The sequence below is a fragment of the Fulmarus glacialis genome, unplaced genomic scaffold (assembly GCF_000690835.1).
Source record: "Fulmarus glacialis isolate BGI_N327 unplaced genomic scaffold, ASM69083v1 scaffold3232, whole genome shotgun sequence".
Taxonomy (NCBI): domain Eukaryota; kingdom Metazoa; phylum Chordata; class Aves; order Procellariiformes; family Procellariidae; genus Fulmarus; species Fulmarus glacialis.
Genome location: NW_009197012.1, coordinates 39,686 through 66,326, shown reverse-complemented (window position 1 = coordinate 66,326; position 26,641 = coordinate 39,686). Strand labels below are relative to the sequence as shown.

The 26,641-nt window shown below is 42.0% G+C and overlaps 1 protein-coding gene across 1 annotated transcript in view; it reads left to right on the top strand.

Annotated features, from left to right (window-relative positions):
* LOC104072796 (voltage-dependent L-type calcium channel subunit alpha-1C) overlaps positions 1-26,641 on the top strand; it is a gene marked incomplete at its 3' end in the record, with an annotated part of 99,589 nt that overhangs the window by 33,320 nt on the left and 39,628 nt on the right. The window contains exons 12-21 of the mRNA XM_009572371.1: positions 2,133-2,192; positions 2,329-2,388; positions 5,846-5,952; positions 7,454-7,541; positions 8,719-8,826; positions 9,529-9,581; positions 9,689-9,835; positions 10,733-10,934; positions 11,390-11,536; positions 14,456-14,566. Of these exons, the coding sequence (XP_009570666.1) occupies positions 2,133-2,192; positions 2,329-2,388; positions 5,846-5,952; positions 7,454-7,541; positions 8,719-8,826; positions 9,529-9,581; positions 9,689-9,835; positions 10,733-10,934; positions 11,390-11,536; positions 14,456-14,566 (1,083 nt within the window). The remainder of the gene's footprint in view (positions 1-2,132; positions 2,193-2,328; positions 2,389-5,845; positions 5,953-7,453; positions 7,542-8,718; positions 8,827-9,528; positions 9,582-9,688; positions 9,836-10,732; positions 10,935-11,389; positions 11,537-14,455; positions 14,567-26,641) is intronic.

Sequence of the window (26,641 nt, the reverse complement as noted above, 5' to 3'; positions counted from 1 at the left end):
GTTGACACAAACTGTCCCAGGGCAGGAAGACAGGAACGGAGAGAACATTCTCCAGCACGGGCTAGCGAAGAGGCTTGGACACTGCTTCTGTCCCGGGGCAGGCTAGTGGCTGCATTCTTCTTGTGTCACACAGGGCTCAGGCAGCAAGTTTTTGGAAGTGCCTCCCCAGTCTGATCAAACAGCCTTTAAAGCCCAAGCAAGTCCTAAGGCTTTATGCGCTCACAATATTCTCCTGTTTGCACCTTGGCAAGGTGCTCATTCATTTTAATATATTCTAGTGTAAATTCATATTTAGATAATAATAAATATGCCTGCTGATAAATGGTACTGCCTGCACAGGTGGAACAGTGATCATTTTCATTAGGAATTATTTCATCTATAAGGGATGTCTTTACTAGCTGCAGCTTTGGGGCCAGATTCACCAGTATGCTCTAGCTGCTTTGCAGTGCTCTGGTGATGTAAAGCAGCTGCAGGTACATCTTAATCATCCACTTTAATCAAGTTTATGGCTGCTTTATGTTGGTGGAGTCATGCAAAGCAGCCTGAGAGTACCCATGAATCTGGCCCATTGATTATAAAATTATGCCGTTGATATAATAACCAAATGTCAGGACCTACAAGGCAGCAATGCAAGGGGACATTTCCAGTTATAGTGTGTGTAAATTAATATAGGATGCAATTGAGATCTGTTCATCCTTGAAATGGCCCTTTTTTAATTCTCTAAGTTGCAAAAATTGATAGAGCCCAAGACAGCCTCGAAGAAGTGAGAACAACTTGGGGTCAAAAATTGAGCAGTGACCTGAAGAATTTTAAGTTACACAGTAGCAGTAAGTGATACATCCCCCCATTTGACATTCTGTGTCTGCAAATTAGTCCAGATTTGGATCATGCTTAAATAGTGCAATCTAAAATAACCCTGTAGTTTGCAGTAGCTACCCCACTGCCCATGGCATACCAAGCTGTAAGAATCTAGTCACCTATAAATCTGAGTTAGGGTACGGGCACTGAGATAAATAAACACCTGTGGGATGGGAGAGGACAGTTTACTGTTATATGTTTATTAATGTTTTAGCAGTAAAGGTTTAAATATCACAAATGATCAGTTTTCTACAGCTTCCACATATTGGCCGTCTGGTTTAGAACTTGGTTAAGCTAAAACAGCAGTAATCCAAGGGCGCGCTACTTCTGATTTTCACCATTTGTAGTGTAGATAACACTGAAATGGTGTGGGATATTGGAATACATTGGAAACAAAGAGAGTGCAATTCTGGTCCCATTAGTCAATGAAAAAGTTCCCATTTGCTTTTGTGGGATGTCAATTGATCGGCAGTGAAAGACGTTTCTGTCATTGATGCTGTTACTTTGAAAATCACTTTACACTTCCGGACTTGCTGTTGCCTTCTGTGACACACTAGGGCCACTTTTTGTGGTCTGCTATGCATGCCACCAGTATCCCCATCACCAGGTCTAAGTTCACGGGAATGATTAGTGTTTCAGCTTGCCTGTTATCCAGGACGCCAATAGAAAGATGCAAGATTTAAATTAGATACCTTTAGCACACAACCAAATTATGGTTGCAATACAAGAGCTGGGATTCTGTTGAATTGGCAGAGTCTTTATTATTCATCCTAATCCAGGCCAAATCAGGATAGAGGAAAAAAAAGAGTTAGAGCATGAATTTGCAGTTTGCTTTTCTTCCTTTGCGAGAGGCACAGAACAAGCCTGAATAGAAGTTAATAAGAAGGAATCTCATGTTTTCCACTGAGAGACCAGGCATCCTTGTATTCTCAGTTTGGAAGTCTATTTGGGAAAATCCTTGAATTGTCTGTTCTTTACCAGATTTTTTTTAAAAAAAAAAAGCAAATCCTACAACAACAACCAAAAAGTTATTTTGCCTCTAGAGCCCTCATGGGATTGTAACTCAGAAAAGATTTCATGTAATGTGCTTCTTGTCCTCTGTGCCAGGACCTTCCCTGCATTCAACAGGACATCGTTACAAAACCATTTCCTATACCGTCCTCCTTGTTCCCTTGTTAAAAGGAATATGTATTTGATTTTGAACTGTGATTTCCCATTCAAGTGATCAGTCACTGATCTACCCTCCCTGCTCCTATTCCCTTTTGTTTTTACAGATTCTCTTTTATTTTGATATAGTTTTTACTGTCATTTTCACCATTGAAATTGCTCTGAAGGTAAAGTGCCCATCTTCTCTACCATTACTTGTTCACAAGCTTACTAGTTTTCTGCCACTATCTGTTGCTAACACACACGCCTGTTTGTTCCTGGGTCACGCTCAGTACCACTAACCCGATTGTGCTTATTTTTCAGATCCTAGGCAATGCAGACTATGTCTTCACTAGTATCTTTACATTAGAAATTATTCTTAAGGTAACCAATCTGAGCAATACACTCATTTTTTCCTTCCTTCCTTTCTTTTCTTTCTTTCTTTCTTTCTCTCTTTCTCTCTTTCTCTCTTTCTCTCTTTCTTTCTCTCTATCGGTCTCTTTTTCTTTTTTTATTAACCCCATTATTATCTCTATACAAAAGATTGTTTATCTTTTGACTTTATCGTTTTGGTAATTGCTTAAAAAGTCTTCTGTGAAATTTTGATATTCAAACTTGTAATTCAGGGCCTATATCAAAACAATGCTTTTCAGGGGAATCGCCATGAAAGGATCATCCTGTTGGGAAAAGTAAGAAGGGACCAAGAAAAAAGCCATCACCCCATAAATTTCCCTCTCTACTCTGGCCAGTCTTTCCAAAACTTGTTTGCTGTACAAAGAAGCCTGAGCACATACACCTTCTCTTACACATGCTACAACCCAAAGAGAAGGTCTCTGTTCTGCACAAGTCATGAGGCCGGGCCAGAGGGCGGCCAATGACTTCTGTAATATTACAGGGTGCACAGCCAAGTAGGGGACAGGGAGCGCAGTGCAGAAGCTCACTTTTTAGGTGTGGAGAGGTAACCAAGAGTACAAATCACTGAAACACCGAGGACTGTAGGTGGGAATGAAAATTGCTGCATCCCTGTTTGAAACCTGGCTTCCTGTTTCCCAGGAACATGCTCTGTACCAAGGGAAATGTGCAGGAGAATGGTTTAGCTCGGAAGAAAATAAAAATAGGCTGCCTTGTTCTTAACTCTAATTTTCCCAAATTGGTAGGCTAATAATTTAAATAACAGTGATTGAGCAAAGTTCTGGCTTTCTAAATGCTAGGTTCACTTGGCAGCTTGTTTTTTTTCTCAGCAAACTAGTTCTAAGTGCTGGCACACAGTACCTTAGAGTTGCTCAAATCTTGCAGCTCAAGACCCTACTAACAGTATCCATACTGAAGGCTGGCAAGCAGCATGGCCCCTGCATACTTTTGTAGAGAAACGTGCTTTTTGATATGACTCAAAATCACCAAAGCCATAATGTTCTCCAAAGAGGTGTACATAGCATACTTGTGTGCAGTGAGCGTCTGTGTTTACACAAGTCTGAACATGCACGTACCGAATGGCCGACCAAAAAGGCCTGTCAAAAAAGGAAAACATCTCAACAGCAACATTTAAAAATAAAACTATAATTCAAGGCACCTGTTTGAACTTACAATTACTAATTCTGCTCCCACTGAAGCGAATGGTAATACTCCTAATGACTTCAGTGAAAGCAGAACCTAACCCAACCCATTGGCTTATTGCTATGTTTTCATCGGGGGAGTGTACTACATAGTACCTGAGCCTTCCCAATGTCCTCCTGTTAACTTCAGTGGATTTATGTCAACAGCCCTGGATATTCTCTGGGTTCAAGTAGGAGAGGAGTGCAAGGACTACAAATGTTTAAGAAATTCTTCTGTTCTTATCCTGTCAGTTCCTGCCTCACAAGTTCTTGGTTTATCAGGGCGTGTTTCTCTGCTGCCTTGCATTGAGCACAATGTTTTGCGCAACAGCAAAGTTAGTGTAAATGGTAAGAAACAAAGGAATAAATGGCCATAGGATGTTCAAGGCTGCAGAGAAACAAGCTTCATCTGCCCTCATGTTGCTGATGACACCTGCAAACCTCACATTGCCGTGTTGGATTCTGGTGAATGTTAGCAAGGTGACCACCAGTTTTTTTTTTTAATTTGCATCCTAAAAGCTTGTTCAATGCCCTGGATGAAAGGCAGACATAGATTAATACAGTCTTTGAGAGTCTCTTCTGAGACAACAAAATCTCTCAACAGGCTTGAGAAAAGCACAGTTTGTATAGAACTTAAACTCAGCAGAGCTTCCCCTCCTGATTTCAATGGTGTCTCCTTTCTTTCAAGATTGCCATACAAAATCTAACCAGTAAAGGGTATCTTTACCACCTTTGTTATGGCAAGAACCCCTCCCCTCCCCCCTTCCCCAACTGAATGTGTCTATAAGTATAAATTCAAAGCCAAGACCGGAGTTTATACTTCCTTCCCTTCTAAGTTCTGTCTGACTGATTGATAGTTCCCTGATGTCATGGATGTTTGTGAAAAAAATAATCTAATATACCATGTGCCCTTCCAACCTCCTCTGAATAAAGTTGTCACAGGTAGGCATGGCTGGAAAACACTAGCAGGTATGTCATCCTGACCTATTAGCGGGAGCTAGAAACTCCAGTTTGAACTTCTAGTTCACACTTCTCAGCTGGGAGTCTGGCTGGAGCTCGTCATTGAGGAACAGTCTCATAGTGTCTGTTTCAAGTTACTTTAGACATCTAACTTAGATGAGATTCAGAGGACCAAATTTAGAAGCCTGTGTCCCTAACCCAAGTAATGGAGGGAAATTAGCAGTTGTGGGGATGGGGTTTCTTCAAAGCAGCTACATTAGATCGCTCGCTGAGTCTAAGATAGGTGGTACAAATAGCCCCATCACCTCACGCTCTTTAACTGTGCCAGACTTCATTTAGTGATGTTCTGTAATTGAGCTCAGTCTAAAATTCAGATTCTGAGCTAAGAAGTGTTTAGGTCTGACATTGTGGCTGAGACCCATTTCTGTTTACACTGTCACTTAATCCAATTCTGGAGCTGTGACATCCTCCCCAACACCAGCAGGTATTCAATACCCCTTCACACCCAGAAGGGGCAGAGAGTCCTTCCTCTACTGGATGATGTTCATAATGATTACCTCCACAAAGAAACCACTCTGTCTCGAGGAATCTTACCTTTGTGAGGAAAACCAAAAGGAAAATGCAACTGCTTCTAGAATAAAAATGGAGGAAGCTGAATAGGTGTAGGAAAAGGGATTGAGCTGAACAGAAGGAGCAAACTGAAGAGAGCAGGAATTCTTCCTGTTGCTTCAGTTCAGCTCTAAACAATCAAATCCCTGAGGAATTCTGGTTTTTCTTCATGGAGGGAAGATAGCTCAACTGGCCACTGCAGCTGGTCTAAGCATTGAAAAACATTACAAAAGAGCCCTTTTTTATTTTGTATTTTTAATTCAATTTAGATAAAGAGGCCTTTATATAATACAAGCATCATACTCACAAGTGTCCTTTGCCATTGAAGAAAAAGGGAAAAGCATATGATTGCAAAGAGTAGTTTTTGCAAGCAGTCATTCTGCTGCTTTTCTGATTCTAAATGTTATGTACTCTATGCACTCAAAGTGCATATTTTCCTCACTGAACCTAGTATTGGCTTTCCCTAGTTAGGTCTTTCATAGTTATCTTACTGTCTTCTTCACTCTTTTTTCTTTCAACGGGGACTCAACTTCTCCTTTGGGGTCTGGGGGTAAATTGCCTGCTATGTTAGAAATACTGCCCCTCCACAATTATATATTCTGAGCACAACCAGATGGGTTTGGTTTCTGAACAGATGCTAATGGCAAAGTGTGTTTGTGTCTTCATGTGCCTTCCTGCAGATGACCGCATACGGGGCTTTTCTCCATAAGGGCTCCTTCTGCAGAAACTATTTCAACATCTTAGACCTGCTGGTGGTCAGCGTTTCTCTCATCTCTTTTGGGATCCAGTGAGTGAGCTATTTTCAACTGGCTGTTTTTTTGGGATCATAGGGCTGGGTTGGGAAGTGATACCTCAGTCTCATTGTCTTATCTGGGTAAGATTTTTCTCATGAGCCTGGAGTTATTTTTCTCAGATGATTCAAGACCATTAAAACTCATCCTCAAGAGGGGAGGCGATAATTGGGAAGTGCTACACTAGTGACCTGGAGGGGGGATCTTCCAGAAAGAGCAAATGAGAACAAGAAACTTGGTCCATTGGGAATCATGACACTTAGCTTTGTTCCAAGATCTCTGATTCACTGCATCAGTTCAGGACAGTTAAGTGACTTACTGATCCCTCCAAGAGCTCTCATAACATCTTTGGAAAATGGTGTGATAATGTTTTGCTCCTTCCTAAGATGTTGTGGGTCTTGGTCAATGGAAGACCATCAAGCTCTTGAAGAGCTGTGTGAAAATCTGCAGAGTACTGGTGACAGTTGATCCTGCTTCTGTCGCAACCACTTTGTGTTGGTTGGTCTGTTAATCTGCTTAATAAGTTTATAGATTTACTCAACTACGTGTAACTCTATGTGTTGGATGGGGAGTTTCCTAAGTAGTATCACATCTGATAAGAAATAAGCTCCCAATTGTTACCATTACAGGTTAGCAGCTCACATATGTTATGTACCAGAGCTAAGTCAAGCAGAAGGATTTGTCAGGTCCATTGGGCTTTCGCTCAAAGTCTTTAGAATGGCACAGTGCTCGTTTTGACCTGCTGTTTCTTTCTTACAGAACTAACTAGACTGTTAATATGTTAGCAAAAAAACTGTTCCCAAAATCAGTGGGAGGGCCTGATGTCATACAGCATGGAGCAGATTCTCAGCCAGGGTTTTAGTCTTGGAAGATGCAGAGAGCTCTGTTGTAGTAGGTAGTTGTGTTCAGTACTTAAAATTAAATACATAAGTCATCCTAATCAATTCAGTGGGAGTTTCCACATCCTTAAATTTACGTACACACTTAATTGATTTGCGGGATCAGAGGCCAAACACATTGCAGGATCAAACTCCAGGTGGACAGTATACCTTTCGTGCCGGAGTCACCTGGAGTTACCACTCTTCTATGAATATTTCAGTGGAGTGCTTCTTTGAGCCTTATCTGAAAATGTCTTGTGATGACTACATCTTGGCACAATTTCCAGTAGATATCTACAGAGTATTTGGCAGCTTGCCCTGCTTAAAAAAGTACCCTGCCCATGTTCCATTCCCTTCATTAATACAGCAGAGCTGGTGAAAGCCAGGAGAATATACACTGAGCCTGCCCAGAGCAGGAAGCAAGACCCGTGAAGATAACATCAGAGAGTAGTTTCCTTACCCCTGAAGTGCAGTATCAAAGGGTTGACTCTCTAACTACCCTAAGCAGTCTAAGGCTATGTAGGATTTCAAACAAAAAAGAGTGGGTGAAATCCATCTGCCCTTGCAGCACACCCCCTATACTGCTGTATCTTTCAAACCTTCCAATGCTTTCTTTCAGGTCCAGTGCCATCAATGTGGTGAAGATCCTGCGTGTCCTGCGAGTGCTTAGACCACTGAGGGCCATCAATAGAGCCAAAGGACTAAAGGTTAGAAGAGTGCTAATGCATTCTGCAAACTATAAATTCAAGTTATTTCAAGCTACAAGGATTTTTGCAATGGTTCAAGTAATGTTTCAGCAGAATCACAGAATGGTTGAGGTTGGAAGGGACCTCTGGAGGTTGTCTTGTCCAACAACCCTGCTCAAGCTGGGCCACCGAGAGCAGGTTGCCCAGGACCATGCCCAGATGGCTTGGACCATGCCCAGATGGCTTTTGAATATCTCCAGGAAAGGAGATACCACAACCTCTCTGGGCAACCTGTTCCAATGCTTAGTCACCCCCATAGTAACAAATTGTTTCCCAATGTTCAGAAGAACCTCCTGTGTTTCAGGTTGTGCCCGTTGCCTCTTGTCCTGTCACTGGGCACCACTAAAAAAAACCTGGCTCTGTCTTCTTTGCACCCTCCCTTCAGGTATTTATATATGTTGACAAGATTCCCTTGAGCCTTCTCTTCTCTAGACTAAACAATCCCAGCTCTCTCAGCCTTACCTCATGGGAGGGATGCTCCGGTCCCTTAATCATCTGTGTGGCCTTTCACTGGATTCCCTCCAGTACATCCTTGGCTCTCTTGAACTGAGGAGCCCAGAACTGGACACAGTACTCCAGGTGTAGCCTCACCAGTACTGAGTAGAGGGGAAGGATCACCTGCCTCAACCCACGGGAAGGACTTTGCCTAATGCAGCCCAGGATACCATTTGCCTTCTTTGCAGCGAGGGCTCATGTTCAACTTCGTGTCCATCAGGATCCCCAGGTCCTTTCCTGCCAAGCTGTTTTCCAGCTGGGTGGCCCAGCATCACCACTGAAGTTAAATGATGTAGTTTCCTAGGGTTACAGATGGGCTTACAAGCCTATTTTAAAATAGCCTTGCTGTATTAGATAAACTCCTTCCTGTGGGCTGGTGTGTGCCCGACTATGTAAGTCAGTGCTGCTGGAAGTTTCAGAGAGCTGAGCTCTGGTATTTTCCTATCCCTTTCTGCCTGCTTCTAAGAGTACAGTGAGGAACATAACAAGTTGGTCTTCTCTCCCCTTTCCTGAGACATTACTTAATGGGCAATAGTTAAATGAAATTATTTTATTTGTATTTTTTAGTCTTGGGCTTCTCCCTTAGCTAGAGCAGCTCAGAACAATCCTGCAAGTTACTTTTGTTCCTATCTTCCATTTGCAGCATGTGGTCCAGTGTGTGTTTGTCGCCATCCGAACCATCGGAAACATTGTGATTGTCACCACTTTGCTGCAGTTCATGTTTGCCTGCATTGGAGTTCAGTTGTTTAAGGTAAAACCATTGGGCCCATTCATTCATCCATTACACTGACCTGTATTCCGGGGTGGGAAGAAAAATAGCATGAAGAAGCCTGAGGAAGAGGAGATGGAGTCTTCTGTGTGAAAGATAAAACGTGGGGCACTGTCAGTGTTACCTGGGCTCCTGCTACCAGGAGTTCCCCAAAACTGGACCAGGCATATTCAGAACTCCTGCCCTTCGTCTGTAATCATAAGAAATTATCAGTAACATCAGTAAAACCACCTTCTTCCCTAAATAGCCTGTGGCATGACTTAGTGCCAGGGAGGTGAAGGGGGCTATTCTAAAGGATTGGTACTTGCAGGCTGTCTACCTCCCATCTTGTAGAGGAAGGGGCATGCCAGATAATCACGGGAGGTTATTCATTCACTTCTTTATGTCTGCTTTTATTTCTTTGCCCTTCACCACCCTTCTGACAACTAGTGTTCTGCAGCACTCAGTGGTCATACACCTCAGGACATACACTTTTATAAGTACTGTGCAAGCAGATAAAAGCCTGTCTCTGAACTGTGCAGGCAACTCTCGATCCAGTTTGCTCACATCTATCTGCCAAAGAGCATGTAAACATACTCATAGTTGGTTAAGCAAGTAGTAAATGCAGTCTCCTTGCTACATGATCTACTCTAACCCTTGCACTGTCAGGAAAGGAAGCTTCATTCCTCTCTTTTCCTTTTCAAGGGCAAGCTTTACAGCTGCACTGATAGCTCCAAGCAGACAGCAGCAGAATGCAGGTGAGTCTGATCTTTCCCAGTTAGCCCCCTTCACTGGCAACCCACTTTCAGGGCCTCGTACTGGAAGTGCAGTTCTGCCATGTTCTCTCTCTGCTCTCCATCTACAGAGGGTACTACATTACGTACAAGGATGGTGAGGTCAACCAGCCGATGATACAGCCCCGGAGCTGGGAGAACAGCAAGTTTGACTTCGACAACGTCTTGACTGCCATGATGGCCCTCTTCACTGTCTCAACCTTTGAGGGCTGGCCAGAGTGAGTGCTTCTTGGGCCAGTGCAACGCTAGCAATGTCCTCATTCATTTCAAAAGAGAAAATTCAAACGCAGAGCATAGTCTTTCCCATTCCAAGTATCTAAATAAGTCTAAAGCATTAAACGTAGCAATAGTAGCAGCAGTCATTGTAGTATCATGTACTTTGTAAATTCCTCAGGGCCTGCAGGAATTGCTGTTCCTGTACTTGGGAACAGTGCACAGCACTTAAAAAATGATTGACAGTAGTAGCAGTGATAGCAATATTTGTTACAAATATTATGTGTATAAATTGATATAAAATGCCTGTCAGGCACTTACCAGTATTGCTAGGTGTTGCAAGTTTCACAATGGAGCCAGCAGGGCAATATGAAACACAGCAGTGCTATCTCTGTAGTACGGGCAGACAGGGGATGTCTCACTAGGCTGTGCTGTCTGTGCCACAGGGTCCAAGGACTCTCACAGCTCCACTCTGTCAGAGTGACATGGGCATGCAGGGTATCAGGGGGTTGACTCTGAACTGTGTCACCAGGTGATGCCAACAGCAGTGTTAACAAATGTTAAAAGTGCTGAGATTCCCTTTTCTCACAAAACTCAGTTCCCAACAACACAGACTCTCCTGTCTTCTGTTAACTGAAGGGCATGCTTTTGTTTTAAATTTTAATTCTTCAACTGTGAAAACATTTCACCCCTGAACAGGTTCAAATGTGTAAAGTTAGCAAGAGCCATGTTTTCTCTTTTGCAAGAGTTTACACTCAGATCAGTGCAAGTCTGCGCATCTGTGAGTGAAGTAATTTTGATAAAAGTAGAAGAAAATCACAAAGTTAAACTTTGTAACATCACCTGTAAGGCCTCAAAGCAGTTGCAGATTTTCTCTGCATTGGGCTCCTGTTTGCTTTCAGGTTGCTGTATAGGTCCATTGATTCCCACATGGAGGATGTGGGACCCATCTATAATCACAGGGTTGAGATCTCCATCTTCTTTATTATCTACATCATCATCATTGCTTTCTTCATGATGAACATCTTCGTTGGTTTCGTCATCGTCACATTTCAGGAACAAGGAGAACAAGAGTACAAGAACTGTGAGCTGGACAAAAACCAGGTAATTTACAACAACTTGTTGCCATTAAAGGTAGAAAATACATTGACAATAGGCATTTAAGAGATAGATACATACAGAGGGGAACACGTGAAGATTGCCAACAAGATAAAACACTAAGCTGGCTTCACTGCCGTCTTTCAGGAATCAGGTAAAAAAAATCTTGCTGTAAGATTTGCTCAAGGGACAACATTACTTAAAAATGTGTGCTGTACCATTTGGTTCACTGAGATTAGATGAGCATGACAGCATTGTCTGGCCAAAGTAAATGCATATGGAACTCTTCTACAGGTAGAATATACACGTGTTGAGATTACAACCTAAAAGAAATTCTTCTACCAAGAATTTTCATTTCAGTAAAAAACTTGAAACACATTGTATTTTTATTATATTTGGAGGTAGCTGACCAACCCTGTATTTTGTTTTTGATTTTTAAATCTACCCTGCCTCTTTCACAGCGCCAGTGTGTAGAATATGCCCTGAAGGCCCGGCCCCTGCGGAGATACATCCCTAAAAACCAGTACCAGTACAAAGTTTGGTATGTGGTCAACTCCACCTATTTTGAATACCTGATGTTCGTTCTGATCATCTGCCTGGCCATGCAAGTAAGTAAGCAAGCAAAAAACCTTACAGGTGATGAATTATTAGACTTTGTTGGGGAAAATGTAGAAATGGCTGAGGTTGAGACCTGCTTTCACCTTCACCCTATGTATGGAGGGAGAGGGGCAGGGACATGATAAAAACCATTGTACCATGTTCAGTCCTGATGACATTTAGCTAAACTGAGGAATCTGCCTCTCATCCTTTTTCTGCTAATATCTGACACTTTCAACAATTCTGTTTTAACTCCTTAAAAATAAACAAATGAAAAAACTCAACAGTTACATCACAGACCAATTCAGTGGCCACTATAATAGCAAGTGACTTCTCAATTCTGACTTGTCTTCTATGAAATGCAGGAATAAGCCCCGAACTGCCACTCACCTGAGATCTGAATTTTAAATTTTGGGCTTTTCTGTGTTAAAAAGTAGAGAGCAAATATTCTGGCAAACAAGGCAAACAAGGAAACTGGGGATAGAGGGTAGGAAGGCCCTAGTATTTCCTTTATGCTGTGTTAAGAACCATAGAAACTGTCTAGAAAGAACCTCTAGAGGCCGTATTGTCTATCCCATCATCTAGCTGCACCTAAAGCATTTCTTGATAGTGGTTTGCCTAACTTGCTTCACTACTGATGCTACTGATTGTCTTACTACCCACTACGCTATGCATTCATTTTCCTTACTGTGTAAAGGTTTCCCAAACATCTAATGTGAATGCACCAAAGAAATATTTGCAAGAATAGCAAATGGAGGTAGTAGATTAACACGGGCAGGTAGAACAGCAGTAAAGGGGAAGGAGTCAAAACCTTTAATAAGTAGCCAGCTTATAAAAAAGAAATCTTACATTCCTTTCAGTCAGGAAATGGGCCCTCATAGACACAAACTGTTTTGTACATTTCCCCAAGTCTGTACTTTCCTGGCTTGTTCCTTCCAGTCTGTCTCTACCCAAGGCCTCCCTCACCTCCCTTTCGTTTTCAGTTAGTCCCAGACTCCACCTGCTAAGCCTATCTCCGCTTACTCCCAGTTTCCTTGGCCACTCAAGACCCGTTCTCTCCTACACTCTGCTTAAGAGCTAGTCTTCCCATCACTCTCCTCCCTGAAACTCATCCTTCCTCCTAGTCAGTCTCTGAATTCCCTTCCCTGGTCTGTGGCCCAGACAGTCCAGATCCCCACTCCTCAATCCCCACTCCTCAACCAGTCTTTCTCTTCTCCTCACTGCACGGTCTCCCAGCTGCAGTTACCCATCCAAGGACCTCCTTTCCGGTCTGTCTCTGCCCTTTCCATTTGATTGCCTGCTGAACTTTGTTCCCTTCCCTAGTTTGTCCCATACTGTGAGTCCAACTCCCCACACACTCCTACACCAGCTTCCCTTTTGACCTTAGCATCCGACCACTACATTTTCCACTGGATCAATCCCAGTCTGCCCCACTCCCAGCCTTCCCTCAAAACTAGCCTCAGCTTCCTATCACTCACTAACACTCTAAGTCTATATTCACAGTCAGTTTTCATCTTATTTTCTCTCACTGCCTCCCATCCAATATCACCAGGTTTCTTGACCCCTCTAATTATTCTTCATCTGGTCTAGCTCTTTACCGTCCCCATTGAAAAGGCTTCCTCTTCTGTCTTGCCTAAGGTACCAACAAAGGAGTGAAGCAGCATGAGCACAAGAAAGTGCTCTGCTCGCAGCTTAAGTATCTGTTGCCCTGCTGTCATGAAGCAATAGAGAGGGACTACTGTGTTCACTCTGAAGCTTTGAAGCATGCTCAGTTGCTGTGGCAATGGTGCATGCCCAGGGCAGGTAGAGCTAGAAGCTGTGGGATGTTTGTGAGCCCACAGGCAGCAGAGCATCTCTGGAGATTCTAGGAAGTCTATGTCCATCTTGAGAAAAGTATGTTTTTTCAAAGGCTTCTACTGTGACCAGATTTGGGTCAAACAACGTAAGGGACAGCAAACACAAAACCCAGTAAAATTCCAAGTTTTTAAGCAAAGTCCTGCAGGTACTAGAGTCTTTCAAGGAAAATGTTACAAGAAATTTTGAAAATGCCTGAACAATATATTTTTCCCTGGCCTGGATTTCAGCTGCAGCTGAATTGTTTTAACTGAAACTCCTTTAAATAAATTACCCTGAGCCAATGCAGAATATGAAAATCCATCCCAGCTGGTTAAGGTTTATCAAAGTTAAGCAACTACAAATGGGGTCTTATAACATGAACTGGAAGATGACCTTAGAATAAGGCAGTGCAATCAGTCTCAAGTATAATGATCTGGAAATAGGGATATGAAGAGTGAGGTGGCAACATTTGCAGAAGACACTATTTGAATTAATCAATAGCAGACAGAGAGTAACTTCGTAAGATCTTAATAAAGTTAAGTGAATGGGCAGCATGATTGCAAATTTAATTCAGAGTTGACAAATGTAAGATAATGCATATTGGAAAGATATGATTTGACCTGCTCGTATTCTTTGCAGAATCCTGAATTAAGTGTAATTACTTGGGGAATGGCTTGGTATCATTATGAACAGCTCAATGAAAGCCCTGTTCACTGTGCAGTAGCAATCAAACAAAAAAGTAATCCAAGTGTTATGGAAGGGTGAGATAACAAACACAATTGGAGACTGTCTTGTACCACTATGCAAATTTATAATGAGCCCTCAGCCAGAATGATAAGTGCGATTTTGGTAAATCCCACTCAAAAAGATTTTTTTAAAAAGATAGGAGATCCAGAGCCACATGGCAAAAATGGCTAGAGGTATAGAAATGCTTATGTGTAAAGGGAGATGGGAATTCTAAATTGAAAAATTGGAGCGTGCTGGGGTTTTCTTTAGAGAACCTCAACGGGAAGGGAGATCAGGAGGGGCCTTGTGGATTCCTAACTAGCTGATATGTCCATTCCTCACACTGCTGCCGGGATGCTATTTTTCAGCACTACGGTCAGAGCTGCATGTTCAAGGAAGCCATGAATATCCTCAACATGCTCTTCACTGGCCTCTTCACTGTTGAGATGGTCCTGAAATTAATCGCCTTTAAACCCAAGGTAGGTGCTATAGGTGTAGAGTTTCCTGGCCCCTGTGTGTGTGTGCATGTGTGCGGGGCAGCTGTGAGGAGAAGGAGGAGGTGAAACTTTCTGATCTATTACCCCACGAATAACTGAGCTGGACAGTTGCTCTCTGGATTGGAGTCTCACATATATTTAATAACTTTTTCACTGGAGAGTAGACACACTTAAAAAAAATAAAAAAGGCAACACCTGCTAATAGAGAAGGTTCCTAGTTCTCTGTTTTATTAAGTTATAATAGTGACATTATGTTAAGACTATAACATGTTTTCCATTCTGAATGTTATTCTAATGCTCTCTCTGACTTTCCTTAAATAAACTATAAATAGCATTCCATGATTAGTCTCCTGGCCCAAGTGAAGTTAATCAAGCATGACTCATTTTGAGTTATGAGCTTTGGAAAAAAATGTTTCTTCTGGGAGGGCTACATCTCAATGGTAGTTTGGATTACTTTAGTTATGAATTTAAGACTTCATTGATAATATTCAGTACCCCAGCAGGTCCTGCTTGAAAGCATTGTCCTGTCCATTGGGCCGTGGCATTCTGCTAGTATAGCTGCACCATGGGGTATGATTATAACCTACAAGTTCTTCCAACTACGTTGGCACAGCTGCTGCAGGACAAGGACAAAGATACTGACCTCACATAATTTAAGATTACACAAGGCTTTATTCTTTAGGGTTTAAATTCAGTGGTGTGTCATAAGGAGTGGAATCCAGATACCTAAACACAGGTACCTCATGCCATTTCATATCTTCAGTAATACCTTGATACATGAGGTTGTGTCTTGAAGGATACCTTGATACACTGGGGTTGGCAAATACTGTCTGAAGCATCAGTTTATGACATTGGTAAAAATGAGAACAATCATGTCTGACAGTCATGCTTGTCCTTCATGTTAAACATTTAGGGGACCATTGAAGTTAAGAGCTCCTCCCAGCTCTAACCTAACATCTTCCTCATCCTCAGCTCAGAAAATTTGCTCTCCAATTCTACTGAATTTGGTCTTACTTTTTCTTGTTAACTCTGCATTGACTTTACTCCCACCCAGTCCCTCTCTCCTTCTTCCACACTTTCTAGCACTTCTTCTTAGAGGAGTCACAATTTTTTTTTTTTCCTGAGCCCAATATCATTATCCTTTATCAGATGCCGTTCTCTTGAAAGTTAAGAGCATCTTGTGCAGTCCTGGTGAAGGACTGATTTTTTTTCTTTTTTTTTGTGAGATCTCAAACACTGTCTTTGGAAATTTAGAAGTATCATCATCTGTTTCAGAAGGGATTTTCAGGAGAGATCTACCTTTCACTTTTGAGATTTTGCCATGTCCATTAGCAAGTAAATTTTCTGGCACTTTGTAAAAATATTATCTACACATTATATACCCAGAAATGTATCTCACAGGCTTTGTAATGTTCTTCTGATTTCATGGTTCTACTTTACAGGAGATTCTTAACTTTGAGAAAGATGAGGTTCTCAGCAGAATTTGTTTTGAGCATTTAGGGGAAAAGTTCAACCAGTTCAAATATTGAGCTCTGTACATATACAAGGAAGGCTTTACCTGACATGGTTGCCTCTAACAGTAAGGAATCGGACTTGATGAAATTGGAGGTCCTTTCTACTTCCTGTGTCTTGCTTTCCTGTGTTCAATCTTCTTTTCAAATTTTGCTACACAACAAAGGATTAAACAAAATCACTGAGGGTAAACATGTATCCTCCAGATAGCAAAACATTGGAACAGGTTGCCTATAGAGATTGTGGAATCTCCGTAATTTGAGGTCTTAAGACTAAGTTAGGGAAACCTTTCATTAGAAACAGTTTAGGAATGTATGACCTGCCTTGGGACAGGGGAATAGTAGAGTATTAATAGAGTCTTCTCAATTAAGGATCAGACAACAACCTCAGGTTGAAAGAATAGTCAGTGAAAAGAACAAATCTGTTTCAAATCCTAGTCAGGCCTGTATGTCAAAAATCGTACTAACTCTTAAACTGCTATTTTAATTAAAAAAATCAGGAAAATAAACATTTTAAAAAATGGAACCGCAGGATTTACAGGGAAGAAAAACAGGAATGAACTTGTGAGAACAACGAATACAGCAAAAAGGCTTGCCTCCAGCAGTATATACACACTGGATTATGTTGAGAACCAGTTCAGTGACTCAAGCATGGAAACATCAGAATGCCTTGTGTAACTTGCCATTGTCTGCTCAGTACCATTTGGACTGATGTAGACCAACACTGGGGGGCACAATCTGCTTCTCTTTAGGTTGCACATTTGGGATTGAAGCTGAATTTGCCTAGAATATGTTCTGATGTGGGAGCCTCCCAGCATGGAGAAAGTTGTTACCTCAGCCCTCTGCTTGGCCAGACCTTGTGTCCTCCTATCATGCAATGCAAATCATACATTTGCAGGTGGAGGTTGTCCCCGGGAACACCAGCTGAAAAAGTCCAAAAGGATTTCATTGTCACCTGGGTGAACATCACTACAACTCAGTCATCATCCTCTCCCCTCTAACCAATCAAGTCACCCAGACAAAGAAATGAGATGCTAAGTGATATTAGTGTTTCCCAGATGTGAAGTGGCAAGCTTAAATGCTCATGAGATCTCTGCTGAAAACAGATTTGGCTGCCATTTCCAGAGCAATAAAACATAAACCGGCCTTTGTTTAAGCTGTTTGTCTCATTTTGAATTTGTGCCCAAACATCACTCTTTTCTGTTTGAAGAGTACCCTAAAATGAGGGAGCTGTCAGCTTTATGACTGACAACAAGTAAGCAGGAAACTTGGGTACCTGAAGGTGTTGTGTCCTCGCCTTAGCGACAAGCCCCAGGAGAATGTGGCAGAACAGAACTGAGCACAGAACTGAAACTGGTAAAATTTGCTCTGTTTTCTCCAACTTTCTGGTGCTTAACCCAGCAGTGGGTGCTGCAGCTAACCTTCAACTACAGCAAGCAGTGCAGTAACTGACTTGTAACTCTGAAGCAGCTGTCACAGAGCTCTCCCTTGCACTCGCTTCCTAAAGGCACCTTGGGATGAATGGTCTGCAGCAGCAACAGAGGATCACGGTTTTCTCCATCTGTGCAAGGTAGAAAAAGCTGCTGCTTATTCATACCTTTACCAGAGAGAATTGTTAAGGGAACTGGGACAGATCTCTGAGGTACTCAGAGCTGCTATTGCCCTAGCTTCTTGCAGAAGTCACCACAGGGATATGCCCATGCAAAACAGCGCTGGGGGAAGCCTGGAGTTCCTAATACACAGAGTTCCTGCTGCAGGCAGTGGTGTGGCAGTCACTATTACATTAAGTAATGTAATGCACTACAATGCTACCTGTGTATTACATGTGTAACAACTGAAAAGGTGGCAGTCTTTGACCGAATAGATTTTTTACTGTATCCAGTTTTTATTTCTTCACTACTATTCTGTGAGGAGACATGTCCTTCTTATTTGCTAGTCTTGATAGTAAAGGTAAAAAAAGCAAACCCAGACATTAAGTAGGATCACATATGTGCCTGACTGTAAAGAATCGACATGGATAATCCAGCCCTACAACTAGTTCCTGTGGTAAGAGCAAGGATTTACTCATTGAAAGGCCAGCTGTAGGAATAAGGAGCCAAGTCTGAGTCAGGGCTCACCTCCTAACACTTACAGAAAGCATGTGAAGGGGGTAGAAAGACAAGGGCTTTCCTAACTAAGCATGCTGTTACTGTTGAGATTGGTTGCTCCAGTTAGCAAGTCCCTTTGATACCTGTCCTTTTTATTGGCCGTCTTCTGTGAACAGAGTTTTGGTTTGTTTAGTCTCCAGGGAGGCTAAAGAGAAGAGCAGTGCATTAGCTGGAGCAGCTGCTGCTGGTATAGATAGTGCATACCAGGCAGGGACAAGGCCAACCTCTGAGAGCCCCTGTGTTTCCGTGTGGCACATTTTCTGGAGGAGAGGATCAGTTCTCCTGGGGTTTTTGCAGGATAAATCTAAGCACTAAGACAGCTCATCTATGTCTGATGCAGTCTTGACAGGAGGGTGTACTAACAATGAGCAAGAGAGATTTGGGATGATTAGAGCTGCTGATAAAGAAAACATCCACTACATGCTCTGCATCTCCTTACAGAGTATTAATGTGCTGCTCTGAAGCAAAACTCCCAAATGGACCTGAGTGTTTGTCTTGGCTGACGCTCATAAACTGATTCAAGACTAGTTACTTCAGAGAGACAGACAGTCTAAAAGTAATGCTGTTGAGCCAAGGCCTTTTGCTGCTTTGTTTTTCTAATTTTATAAATTCTCCAGCCAGTCTGGTGAGCTATTTTCCAGTTACTGCATGGAGCAAGCTGCTGCTACTTCATGCTTTTTCCAGAGAAAACTACTAAAGGGAATGAGAGGTGCTGTGCTCTCTGGGGTGCTCATATCTAGCATTGTCCTAGCTTCTTAAAGAAGAAATCCCCACAAGCACTAGTCCATGAAGGACCAGCTGCTCTGCAAAACCTGCCTAGGGTTTATCCTTTTAACTCAAAGACAACAACTTAAAATTCCTATTCATATGAAGCTGCGCCATCTGTCAACGTATGTGCTAATATGGGGATGGATATTCCTCCAGGAATTTCAGATTTTTCCAGCTTCCTGGAATGGGCTGTTTTAGTGATGAACCACATCTACTTTTTCTTTCAGGAAACATTTCATCTATCTCCTTATTAGCTAGGGCAGGACTAGTAATCCGAGAGCTATAAATTTTTTACTGCTGTCCCTGTCATCTCAAAGTAGGCAAGACGTATCTGTAGAATGACTGCCGTGCATAAAGTAAAGCACGTTCATACATTTTGTCAAATCCAGGTCTGCGTGTGGCAAGGGAATCTTGGGGATTTCCTCTGTGGAATTATGACTATCAGAGAGACTAGAGATCACAAGTCTGTTCCATTTACCAGACACTGTCAGCACCTTTCTTCCCTGGGTGTTTATGGATGTTATTTGTAAAGCAGCCTGTAACAACGCCATCTGTCCTGCCTCAGATAGTTAGTTCAGTCCCTCATTTATCACTGCTACTTTACTCTGAATTCTTGCCATTCTTTAATGTCATTTTCATGTAGCAGAGTTCAGACTTCTGTGCACTGTTTCAAACAAGTTTCACATTCGGTACAAGGCATATAATCCCATGTGATCCCAGGAAGAGCTATGACCCTCTGAGTAGTGGAAGTCATGAGTGTCACCCATGGTTACTTCTTAGTCTCCATTTACTGATGGATCTACATGTCTTTAGTGTTTCTTTTTCCCCTGGTGTATTTGGCCTTCTTTATTCCTCTTTAAGCTCCTCTCAGTCAGCATTTATCATGCATTTGATGCGTTGATATCTCTTCTCAAAACTGCAAAATAACTCATCTGTTTTTGTTCCCTTTTTACTACTCCATTTCTAGTACATTTATGCTTATAAACAGATCTTTGAGCAATCTCTCCTAAAGTCACGCTGGCTGCTTCATACTACTTGTATTCTTCTTTCTCACCATAACCATAATCTGTCATTCCTTGGTCAGGACAGAAGCTTCAGGATTTTCACAAACAACTGAAATTTATATCCAATCTATCCCCTTGCACTACAGAAACAAGGTTGGTTAATTTTGGAAATCTAATGCTTTTGGTACTTCTTCATTCTAGTACCTGTAGAAATACCTGTATAGCTTAGGATGCTGCCCTGGCATCATTCATCACAGTGTTGAAAGCAAAGTTCTGCACTGATACAAAAATGTCAGGAAAACTGGTTACAATTGAGTGGTCTTTTGCCCAGCTCTGAAAAACACTTCAGGTCCATCCAACAGACATGGGAATCGTATTTAGTTAAAAATCATATGGTCTGCGAGGAAGTATGGTGGTATAAATTAGTAGTTTAGGTTGTGTAAATGTATACGTGAGCCTATGGTGCAGGCAGCTGCCTCCCTCTCATGGAGTTAGGCCACACAATTCTGGTTGTCAAATGGCTTTTACTTTGAAGATTTTCTCTGCTGGTTTTGGCAGGTTCTTAACCCAAGTAGTCATCTAATTGTTTCCTCTTCTCAGCTTCAGTATTACCCTTTCTGTTTTGGAGGGACAGCATCTAGACATGGAGCATTTTCTGACCGAGTCATCTACTCAGTGCAATAGGAAGGGCAACCTTCAACCACCACCCTGCCTTTGGTTGGAAAAAGTGTTTTAAAAGGCAAAAGAAGGGGTGAGAAAGCTAATATGTTTCAGGATCTGTGGGTGGGGAAAAAATATACCTCATTCAACCAAAAGGAAAAGTGATGCTTGATGTTGGGTAAGAAATAGTGAGCATGGAGAGAACTAGGAATAGTCAGGTAAGAAAGTCTATGAACTGAAGAAAGTGAGAGAACTAAATGAACAGGAAGGACCATGTCTGGGGGGAAAAGAGAGAGAAACCAAACCTGGAGGAAAAGCCATACACAGATAATGGAGAGTGTGAATGGACAGAATACCCTTAAAAGCAGGGGAAAAAAAAAAAAACCAACAACAAAAAAACCCACGGAAGACCCTGAAAGAGGAAAGTATTAATAAAATGGAGAAAGAAATGATTGGACAAAAAATGATGCAAGGAAAAGAAAAACAGAAACAGGGCTGAAAGAAAAAGTAAACATGCAAAGGAATTTTTAGAGAATTAAAAACTGAATTAAAACCCACAGCTTTTAAGCTAATGAACATCTTTTTGTGCTTCTACATTTTATTGAAGTTCCCTGGCAGACATCCCAGGTCTCCATGTTCAAACACATCAGTATCTCAGCCACAGAGCCTCCCTGTGTACTGTCTCGTCAGAATAATTTGCAATAAAAGTTGGGTGCAACGTATTTCCCTACTTTTGTGGATTAATCTCAGTCCCATTGCAAAATGCATCAGCACGTTACCCCAGAAATCCTTTCCTTTTTCACCCCAAATTTTTTTCCGGGTGAAGTCTGACTGTATTGTATATTCCTCTGGATCTTCTGTACAGCCAGTAGCCCAGCTGGAACTAATCTCAGCTGCTCCAACAAGCCCAGCAGCCACATGTCCAGAAATCCCTGACACCTCTGTAGTGCACAACCAGACGCTGCACTGTATGTGTGCAGTCAGTCCAAGGCTCTCAAGGAACTGCTGAATCCAGTTCAAGGGTTTTGGAAATACATTAGAAAAGCGAAAAAATCTTAACCCCTCATTAATCGCTCCTCTGTTTTCTCTTTACTGTGATTACCTGTCTGCCAGGAATTTCATGCATTTTGCATAGCATACATGTCATATGGAGATTTGACAATATGGTCCACAGGTCTGGGAGGAAGAATGAGCCTCTTTTCTAAGCCCTTTGTGCAGAAGTAAATACTGGCTGTCAAAAGTACTGTATGTCAGAGCAGCATGTTTAGGTGCCTTTGATGTGAAGAAATACTTGGGATAATTATTCGGGACATGTCATCCCAATCCTTTATGCCTATCAGTGGGTTGGAACAGAGGGTCGTCAGGTAGACTTGCTCCTGGATGCTGCTTGTTTGACAGAATTTCTATCTGCCCGTATGTCCAGCAGAAAGAAGAGAAAAGAGAGGCTAAGAAAGTAACTGGGCCTCTTGCAGCACAGTCTGTGCCACAACACCCTCACAGCAGCTCAGCGTTGAGACTTTCTCGCAGAAAGGGCATCCCACCAGCCAAGGGGCCAAAGCAGCTGCTTTTGTTATTCCAGGCCTTAAATCAAAACTGCTCAGGAGTCTGTGCTGCCAACATATTACAAGGAAGTGACATTGAAAGAAAGAACCACATCCTGGTGTTTTAGAGTGCTGGCCCATCAAGTTAAACAGTATACCTGATGTAACTGTAGATTCTCAAACAACAAATCCTCCCGTTAGTACAGAAAAAGAAAATTTGCAACAGAACGTGAGGGATGAGGTCGATTTAGCAACAATTTCCACAAATGAGGAGTCAGCAAGCAAATATCTGTCTTCTCTTTCATGTGAAAGTGCAGGGAATCCTCTTTGATACTTCTAGGTTTCACTGAGTTCCTCACCAGTTCCTGAGTGTATGTGGGAGGGGAAATCTGGCCATTCCCAACACTTTGAAGGAGAAGAAAGTAGTGCCAAACTAAAGTTTTTCTATTGTGCACATGCTTATATTCTGAGATGGTATAGGCGTGACTCCACCTAAACAAGTCATGCAGCGTGAAAAACATTTGGTAGGTGAATGTAACAGAAGAAACTAGACAGATGATGAGAAATGGAATTTTGCAGTAAATCCTAGCTCATACCTCTAGTGGAATCTGGGTCAGGAAGCATCAAAGTCTTCCTTCTGAACACCAGTTGACATCCTGTATGAAGTATACTGGTCTCTTTCCCATTTCCTCACGGAAAATGTACGTTGCGGAAGGGCATCAGCAGGGTTGATCCCAACTGGTTTCTTTGTTGGTGCCCCCAAAGAAGAGGCCAAGAATGAAATGAGTATACAGAACAAACTTCCCTCTTCGTGCAAAAAAACTTGTCCTTTCATGTTGTGGTGGAAGCAATTGATGAGGGACAAAAAGGCTGTTTGATCTGCCATCTCCCAGGTTACATTTGTAGTTTAAATGCAGCATGTTCTCCTTCCTGGAGGACGAGGCCAGCAATTTTCTGCACACAAATAGGTTCTCCAACTACTATATAGAATGTATGAAATTTCTAACATTGATTAGCCAGAACTATGCAATCCTCCAGCTTTCTGAAGGATCAATGGAGAATTCAGTAGGCAGAAAAAAATGTTAAAGAAGCTGTATAAAAGCTTCAATGAGAGAGGACCTTTTCCTTCACAGCAAACGTACCCAGAGAATTTGCATATTGCTACAACATTGTGACAGATTTATTTTCAGTCTGGCACTTGGGGGTTTTAATGTCATTATAAATGATCAAAAATAATGATATGACTGCACAATGCAACAGTGTGGGAAGTACTATATTAGCTATTACACGTAATTATTTAATACAGAAAACTATTCACACAGTGTTAAAAGCCCAGTGGGATGGTGAACTGGGGTCTCATTCACTACAACATCGACAGCGTCAGCAGCAGCATGTAAAGGGAACAGTTCCAGGGAAAAGTGACTTGCTCTCACTCTCAGAAGAAAAATCCCAACCCTCTATCACTTCACGTAACGTTGTTTTAAAGGGTCAAAATTTCTCACAGATGTGAATGTTTTCTTCACGTAAGAATGATACCAGATAACAAGCTGTGATACAGCCCCAGGTAGGAACTGTTCACGTTAGGAAATGACATTTCCACTGCCAAATGGTTACCTGGCTGAGGTCTAAGAGAATTGATTTCTCTTCTCTATCATGCATCTGGCTTTTGTAGGACCTTGGAAACTTTAGTTTTCTACATTTCTACTTCCCCAAGTGTAAAATGAGAGTAACCATCCTCTTTTGGAAAGTTATGATTGATGGATTACATGAAAGTGAGCATTATTTTATTAACTACTCTAATCCATAGAAAATCAAGCTTTTTCTGAAAATGGAGATAATTTACAAAAAAAAAAGAAACTATTCAAAAACCTATTGCTCATACCTACCAGCCTGTTTCTAGAAGATTGTGCCTTTCTTCCAGTGAGTATCCACTATCCACGAAGCAACCATGTCAGAGCAGTCCATAGCCTTTTCCCGTGGTGCATACAGAGACAGGGAAACTGTTCCAAGTCCAGCTCTGTATTCAGAATGCTTCTTCACCCATTACTTGCCACTGTCTCATCTTCCCACAACAGTAAGTGGCTCTTCACTCTGAAAGATGTGTCACCTCTGTTCTTACAGGTTGAGTTTTACTTCTTTTGGATCATTCTTCCCTGGGCTGGGATGTCAGTCCAACTTTAGAAGAGAGACTATCTTAAACAGCAAAGCCCATCTTTCTGCTCTTTTCATAGGAGTGTTTCATGTTGCTGGTTTGGTTTATTGCTTTCGAGAGTTATTTGTTGGCTCTCATCAAGACCTGCTTTTTTAGACCTTGCAAAGTCTTTGAGCATTTACAGTTTCTTCCTAATGGAATTTGACAGCAAAATTCTTATGGAATGCATTTTGTGATAAATGATCTGTTCAGACGTAGCAAGCCATCACATTCACTTTTCAGTCTTTCCGGTAAGACTGGTGTTGATTTTGTTTCTCTTTGCTGAGAACAAGTCTGGTTTCTGACTGCAGGACAGTAATTGTTAAATGATTGCAATGTAATTACTGTTCGTGAGGAAAAGGGCCCAACTCCTCACAGGGTATCACTGTGCCACACACACCTGTAGGAAAGTCAAGAATGTTTATCTTCTTTTTCTAGGTGGACAGCAGAATTTATAAGAGAGCTTTCTGTTACTCTGTCTCCATTTTCATGCATTTATATCAAGGAGGCCTTAGGAATTACTGTTCTGAGGCATTACTCACCTTCCCTTCAAAGGCAGCTAAGAGCAATCCAGGAAAAAAATTACATCAGGGTCAGCTAGTTGAATCATCCAGTTTCAGCATATTTTACTGATATCATTTCCCTAGGCCTTCTCAGCGTGTTGCCTTGAAATACAATCTTTGCCACCTCTAAGAGATGCTTCCATAATAAATGCTTCCATGTTGCCTTTGCCATGCTTCTTTACCTGTCTTTGGAGGACCTGGGACCATAACATTGCACTTCAAGCCTTCCACATGGCTGAGTGCTTGCGTACTACTAGCCACTTTACAGTAAATTAAATACGGAGAGATGTAAGATAACTGTACCACCATGGAGGGGCTCATGGGACCATCTGAAAATACAATTCTGGTGGAATGAACTGGGTTGCAAGATCTGGAAATGGGAATTCTCAGTTCACAGAACAGGTACGAAAAAGACTTTTCTAGGTATGTCCCCCCGACTTTGTCAATTATGAGTAGGTGTGGAGAGCTTAAAAAAGGGTCTGTTATGACACAACAGATTATATAGTTTCAGCCTCCATAAATGTTTAAGTTTGTCAAGTGGTGGCTTGGGGATTTTGGTTCAGACAGTGGGTTTTTTTCTTTTTTTCCTGTGATGGAGATATTTGCCCACTAGAAGCACAGGTGAGACCCGTAGTTTGCTTTAGGACCTACAGGCTCTCAAACAATAATCAGAAGGTGGCCACTTTTAACCAGTAACAAGCTACGCCAGTTTTATACCAGTGACCTAGAAATAAACATTTGGGGTCTTTTCCCAGATCACAGAGCCATTCAAGTCCTCCAACTCCTTTGTTTTTGTCCAGCAGTGTCCAGTATGTCCAGGCAGGCCCTCAGACCCCAAGGGACACCTGTCTGCTCTCACCGACGTCCTCATTGTGAGAGAGAGCATGAAACAGAGTGAGAGAGGATAAAGGAAAACATCATGGTTATTGAGCACCTATCTTGGTCTACAGGTTGGTCTTGTTTTCTTAAGGAATAAGCAGAGAGAGGCAGAAGGCTTCTTCAGACCAGACCTTTGGAATAGTCTGGGGAGCTGAAAAGCTCCTCTCCTCACTCCCTGTCTGCAGAAAGATTTGACGGAGTACAGGGGGGCCTTGTGCAATTCCCTGCAGCAGTGACTCATTACAGCAACTGGTAGGTGAACTGCAGGGAGACTGTGTCTCAGAATTAATCCATCAACGGATGAGAGCCGATAGATAGTATGCAAATAAATGCTGTTTTCCTGCAGCCTGTCAGGAGCTCCAAGCAGCTGCATCCTCCACTTTATTCCTTCTCTGTTAGGTTCTGCTAATTTCCCTGATTGCTGTTATGGCTAAATGGTATTTTAGCATAACAGAATTTGCATCTGACACAAATCTCCATTTGGTGTCAGGAGCTATTGTAGCTTTATAAGATTGTTCAGGATACATGCGAATCACTCAAATCTGCTGTGAGAAGGTATGCCAAGAGTCATGGTACTGTGTAAATGTCATTTGATTCCATACTGTTTTCCAATGAAACTGTCCCTTTTGCAAAAATACTTTCAGGGAAAGCCTCTTTTAATGACGTCTGAGAACTGACTCTCACAGCTCCAAATAGCCTGCAGCATTTTCAGAAATGAATTCACATACTAAGCAACCATCAACCAAACTAGCAGTTCATCTCATTTTGCAAATCCCCAGCGAAGTCTGCTTTG